The sequence below is a fragment of the Triticum urartu genome, chromosome 1 (genome assembly GCF_003073215.2).
Source record: "Triticum urartu cultivar G1812 chromosome 1, Tu2.1, whole genome shotgun sequence".
Classification (NCBI taxonomy): Eukaryota; Viridiplantae; Streptophyta; class Magnoliopsida; order Poales; family Poaceae; genus Triticum; species Triticum urartu.
The window spans coordinates 524,674,247-524,680,746 of NC_053022.1; the positions used below are offsets into that span (position 1 = coordinate 524,674,247).

The 6,500-nt window shown below is 47.7% G+C and overlaps 1 protein-coding gene across 1 annotated transcript; it reads right to left on the reverse strand.

The window, feature by feature from the left end:
* Positions 1-3,258: 3,258 nt before the first annotated feature.
* Positions 3,259-4,438, reverse strand: LOC125537425. Its single transcript, XM_048700743.1, has one exon. The coding sequence runs from the start codon at positions 4,420-4,422 to the stop codon at positions 3,466-3,468; it is 957 nt and encodes a 318-aa protein (XP_048556700.1). The 5' UTR covers positions 4,423-4,438; the 3' UTR covers positions 3,259-3,465.
* Between the last annotated feature and the right edge of the window lie 2,062 nt (positions 4,439-6,500).

Sequence of the window (6,500 nt, forward strand, 5' to 3'; positions counted from 1 at the left end):
CAATAAAGTAGACATATTTCATGAATGACAGAATCATCAACAAGTCACTTGCTCAACCGTGTTAAGGCATGTACAATGATTGATAAGACAATCTTATCTTAAATCTGCCATGTGATGAAGACAGTAAAAAATGATCTATGATGGGTTATTTTTTAGTCTTATGTTTAATAACAAAATATCCCTCATGAGATAAATGCTGCTAAGAGATCATCTCTTAATTAAAAGAAGGCATTTTTATGGTTTATCTTCTTTTCATCTCATCATTTATTTTATGTGGAAGATAACACCATTACACATGGGACGTGGCTGTTCTGATCCCGAGTTCATGTGAGCTCGGGTGAATATTAAAAATGCTATTTTTGTTGAAAACATTGACAAATGTTGTCATGTAGTGATGAAATTTTGCAAGATATCAAAACATTTGTTAATGTTTGATAAAAAAATCAGATTTTTAAAAAATATTTTTTTTAATTTTACTGTTCACCCGAGCTCACTTGCCCTTATGTGCTCGAAAAGCTTCCCATACTCCCACGTCACAAATCATTCTCCAGCTCACGCAGTGTCCTGAACCGTGAAAACACACACGGTTCCTCTCTCTGAAGCCGGCACGTACGTTCCCCGGCGCGCGCCGTGTGGCTCCCGTCGCCGTCGAAGACGGCAACCGAGCCGAGAGCAGCGGGCGTGTGCGCCAGCTGCAGCCCTGCCATCCATCCCCCGCGCGCCACCTCGAAGCAAGCCGGCACTCGGTCGCGCCGATGCACTGCTCCTCCTTTTCGCCGTCCCGATCCCTTTCTTCCTCGATCACCAATCCACGTCGAAGCCCCTGCAACCAAGGGGGCGAATAAATCGGCGACCCGTAAGTGCCGCCGCTCCATTCGTGGGGCATCCGACCGTACCTAGTCTGCGCCGCGTGCCGTACGTAGCACCCGACACGCCACACCACGTATACGTCGACACACGAAACGCGCGCGCACCGGACAGATTCACTGATCGTGCGCGTGATATCTCTCCGAATCGCCGGTAGGAACCCGTCATGATTCCCGTCACCACCACGGAGAAGGCGTGTGTGTGTGTGGTGGAATCACCCGGCCTGACGGTAATAATAATAACGGACAGTGATCAGTCAAGAGAGAGCAATAATTCGCGGATGCTCGTCTCGCCCACGGCCAGCCATTTGATTCGCTCCGACTAAATGCGGATGGTTCCACGTGTGGTCGTCCTGGCCGCGCGCGGAAGGAATTATGGCGCCGTTTGCTTGCGCCGGTGGTGCAACCGTAGGTCCGGGAGAACGATCATGGTTGAATATGTCACCCTCGCGATAAAAGCTGGTGAATATGTTGTGGTCGTCACTGCCCATCTACACTGACTGACACTGATCGAGAAGCCGGGCATGCTGCATGCAACCTCCCTTTCCAAAAATAAAACAAAATTGGAAGAACCGTGCGTCTACACGATCAAAGCTTTCGTGCGCATCTACCTGCTTATCACTTATCAGGCACTCCTATTGTGTTGCTAGAGTTTGTAGGTTGGAACCGCTTCCTTTTTTAGAAATATTGGAATTACTTTTGTAGACGGACGATCCTTGTAGAGGGAAAAAGATGAACAATTGCTCCCATGTCCGTTAGAGCAACACCAACTCGACGAGCCATTTCGTCCGTCCATGTCCGTTTGAATCGAAGCAAACAAAAACGATGGCTCAAAACGCCGACCCAAACCCAAACGTGTCTGCTTCGTGCCCGCGTCGACGCGGACACACATTGGGTGTGCCGCGCTCAATCCGCCGCGGCCCCACATGTCGGCTGGCCAACCACCGGATGCGGTCATATTTACATCGGCCACCTACCGCGGGCCCACACGTCAGCCACCATGCAGCCGTCATCAACACCACTTATCCATTGCCATCTTCACTACCATAGCCTCCATGTCCATTAGATTTATTACTTGTAGTCGAGATTCCATTGTGATCAACGATATTGTAAAACTATGAAGTATCTTTTTATAGAATGTCAATTGTTTGTGATTCTATCGCATGTGTAAGTAATCCCCTTGGGCTAATGGCCGAGGCATAGTCTCGCCGCCTCGTGTATGGGAAAGAAGGGATTGACAGTATGACTTTACTTTATCTTTTTTGTCGAATTATTTATCTCTTGTCTCTATCTCAATCTTACGGCTTGCCGGTACCCGAGACACCAAATATTGGTACAAGGAGATGTAAAGGGCATGGGAGAGTGGAAAGGTTATAGCAAAAATGGATGACAATTGAGTCATACGGTAGCTAGAACTAATTCTTGGGAGAGACTGATGCGCTCATCAAACGCTAAAGCATTGGTTTAGTTTATTCTTAATAACCGAGGTAACCCTATAAGTCAGATTGGGCCAAGGTTGGACAATCCAATCTTCGATGCGGCGGTAGTCGGTCGTGGTAACGTATATCTTATTACCTACCGATGTATTATTGCTCCATATTATCATCCCAAGTGCGCATACACAGCTACAGGAGAAACCTTAACACTGACTTATTTTTTTATTGTTATGACCTCTACGATATTTTGACGCAGCCGCATCTACCTGAGCTTCATGGGGCGAAAAAGGACCAAAACAAAATCAAGTCGCGATGCCATCCATTTTGCAAGTCACTTAGGTGAAAGAAAGCAATAATTAGACCCCAAAATTTCACATGCCCTCCGGCAATGCCAAACATCATTGTCAAAACGAGGACATGATGAGAAGATCTTACATGATGAGAAGATCTTATCCCTCGCTGCCGACGGCGCTATCGTTTCACCACAACCAACGAGACGCCTAGACTAAACCCTAGCTATTGCTAGGGCGAAGTGAGACCACACCACCACTCTAGATCATGGTTCCAAGCATCTCACCAATGCCGCAAGGCACCTGAAGATGAGGTGTACCGATGGTGGAAGCTCTTACGAGGAACCTGAGTCGCCCTTCTTTTAGTATCATACAACAATCTTCAGTATCTCATTGACCCCTAGTAAGGATCCAATTGGGCATCTCATGAAACCCGCATATAAGTCATATTTAAGCCAATCCTATATTAAACTCAAATAAAAATTTGGATTAGATTGATTTTGAGTATACTTGTACCCGATGGTTTTCGCCGGCAGGAGCCCTCGTCCCTGGCCCCTAGCCTTGATGCTGTTGCTGTCAACTAAAGGGTAAAATCAAATTTTATTTTTTTATAAATAAAGGGTAACATCAAAAATTTATAGGAACAGTTGACAACTCCAGAATTTCTACGGAAGTTCTACTAGTATTAATTATCACGGCATCATCCAAATGAGAGGGGGGAAATTGAAATCAGAGACGCTAATAAGCTTGTTCCGCCATGACAAAATCTAAACAACAACATTCCAAGGAGTATTATGAATTATCCCCCGCAAAAAAAATTATGAATTATGATTACCCATGCGTGCATGCGCGCATGCATGGCGTGTACTGTAATCATCTAACAAAGTGCGCGGCGCGATCCCTCGCGGCGGGGCGCTGCTGCTGCTGCATGCGCAGCTGGTCGTGGAACCACACGATGAACTCATCGGCGCGCCGGTCGACCACGCCCTTGCGCCCTTCCTCGTCGTCCTCCGCCCTCGCCGCGAACGGCGAGTCCGTGATCCGCACCTGCCGCGGCGCCGGCCCGCGCCCGGCCGCCCAAGGCACCGTCGCGCCCTCCACGTCCTCCTCCTCCTCCACGTCGTCCATCAGCTCGAACAGCGTCTTCACCGCAGGAGCCGAGGTGTACTCCGGAAGGTCGCCGTGTTGCTGCTGCGGGAGCAGGCTCTGGCCCCGGTGCCGGTGCGCGCGGCGGCTGCGCCTGTGCAGCGGCGGGCTGCTGCAGCTGAACTCGACCTCGCGGGGCCGGTACTGGTACTGCTGGTACACGGCGGCGCCTGGGTCCATGGACCGGCACGAGAGCGTGGACGAGAGCGAGGACGCGCCGCCCCTGCCACTGTGCACGCCGCGGCCGCGCGGGTACGGGTGCACCGCGGCGCCCGGGTCCATGGACCGGCACGAGAACGCCGCTGCCAGGTACGTCGTGAACGCCGGATCCTGGTCCCGCGTCGACGACAGGTGGTTGTGATGGCGCTTGGACGACGACAGCATGTGGTGCAGGTTCACGCCGAGCGCCGCGAGCTTGGGCTGGTGCTTGCCGAGGCCCCTGACGAGCACAAGGTGCACGGCGCGCACCATGCGCCACAGCTTCTTGGCGCTCAGCGCCGGCGCGGCCGTCGGGACCTGCTCGCCACGGCCGACACCGTCCTCCTCCATCCCCGCCGGCTGATAGTGATACGTATCCCCGCTCATGTCCATCGATCGCCCTACCTCTCCTCCTTTCTCGTTCTGTAAAATTCTAGTGCTCTTGGGCGCTTCTTCTTGGCCTAGCAAACTAATGGATCTCTGCATCTGACTGGAGCGGAAGAGTAGCAACCGCGGTATTTAAAGAAGGGTCACGTCGTGTGATGGCCACAGACCGCAGGACATTGATGCCACGGAGAATTATTGGCGCAATATAATGGTCTTCAAATTGTTCTTTTTGTGCTCATCTGCTAGCTCACGACGTGGTCACCCGGGGTTGGCCGATTTAGTTCCACATATATGTGCATGAGATCTTAGGCAGGAGGTCAGCACGGGCTTGCGTGTCATGCCATACATATCTGGCAAGCTCATACGATAGATGCATGGAATTGGTAAGCTTTTAAGCCCGCTTTTCTTGATACGCGCGTTCTGGTACACTGACTAAGAGTTTCCACGTTTAGCTTGCGTGATCTGCAGTCGAGAGAGAAAGGCTACAAGGTAGGTTGCTTGAGATATCAACGTGACCTTCCCTCGACACTTTTTACCATGAAAAATAGGTTTCTTGATGAAGTAGAAATGAGAGAAAAACGAAGAAATTCAGTGCCGAGGTTATGTATCTGTCCATTCTTGATTTGGTCATTCGATTCTATAACCCTAAACTTTTGGACTAGAAACACTTTAGCCCTAGGTCTCAGTCAAAAGTGTTACAACCGACGGAATAATGTTACTTCACTGTTGGTTCCTCAATGACATGTCGATCTCTAGATTTGGTCACTGGGTTCTAAGTTCTAACCCTAAACTTTTGACATGGGGAAACTTTAGCGCCAGATACCAATCAAAGTGTTACAATCATACCTGCAAAAGAAATCTATTACAATCAACAAAATAGTGGTGGTTTCTTTTCTTTTTTTTCAGGAAAAATTTCAAATCTATTCATTGAACATCATGGCAGTATAAAGAACACGAGAAGTAACAAAAACTACATCCATATTCGTAGACCACCTAGCGACGATTACAAGCACCGGAACGAGCCGAAGGCGCGCCGCCGTCATCACCCTTTCTCACCGGAGCCGCGCAAACAAACCTTTGAAAGTTGGAAGAAATGAGAGGAAATCGAAGAAATTCATGTCGCAGTTATATATCTGTCCGTTCTTGATTTGGTCATTCGATTCTACAACCCTAAACCTTTGAAACCAAAAAAACTTTAGCCCTAGGTCTCAGTCAAAAGTGTTATAGCTTACGTACAATTGATGGGGTAATGTTACTTCATTGTTGGTTCCTCAATGATATGTCGATTTCTAGATTTGGTCACTGGTTCTGAGTTCTAACTCTAAACTTTTCACATGGGGAAACTTTAGCGCTAGATACCAGTCAAAGTGTTGCAATCATCCCCGTAAAACAAAACTATTACAACCAACGGAATAGTGGTGGCTTCTTCTTTTTTTGCCGGAAAAATTTCCAATCTATTCATTGAACATCATGGAAGTACAAAGAAAATGAGAAGTAACAAAAATTACATCCATATTCTTAGACCACCTAGCAACGACTAGAAGCATTGGAGCGAGCCGAAGGCGCACTGGCATCATCACGCTCCCTCACCGGAGTCGTGCAAACCTATACCTTTAAAAGTGGGTAGAAATGAGAGGAAATCAAAGAAATTCATGCCGCGGTTATATATCTGTCCATTCTTGATTTGGTCATTCGATTATATAACCTTAATGCTATGAGACTAGAAAAACTTTAGCCCTAGGTCTCAGTCAAAAGTGTTATAGCTTACGTACAACCGATGGAATAATGTTACTTCATTGTTGGTTCCTCAATGATACATCGATTTCTAGACATGGTCACTGGGTTCTAAGTTCTAACTCTAAACTTTTGACATGGGGAAACTTTAGCGCTACATATCAGTCAAAGTGTTACAATCGTCACCGCAAAAGAAAACTATTGCAATCGATGGAATAGTGGTGGTTTCATACACATAGCAGTCCACTCAGCACAAGAAAAATACGAAAAAGAAGTGAATTAGAAAAAGGAAATCAGAAGAAGGCAAGCAAAAACATGGAAAAACTCATGAGTCTGGAGAAGCCTAGATCTTCTTGAGCTCTTGTCTGAATATTCATTTGTGTTATTACATTAATTAACATAATTCGATCGACGACACCTCTAACCACTACCATGGCAGGTCT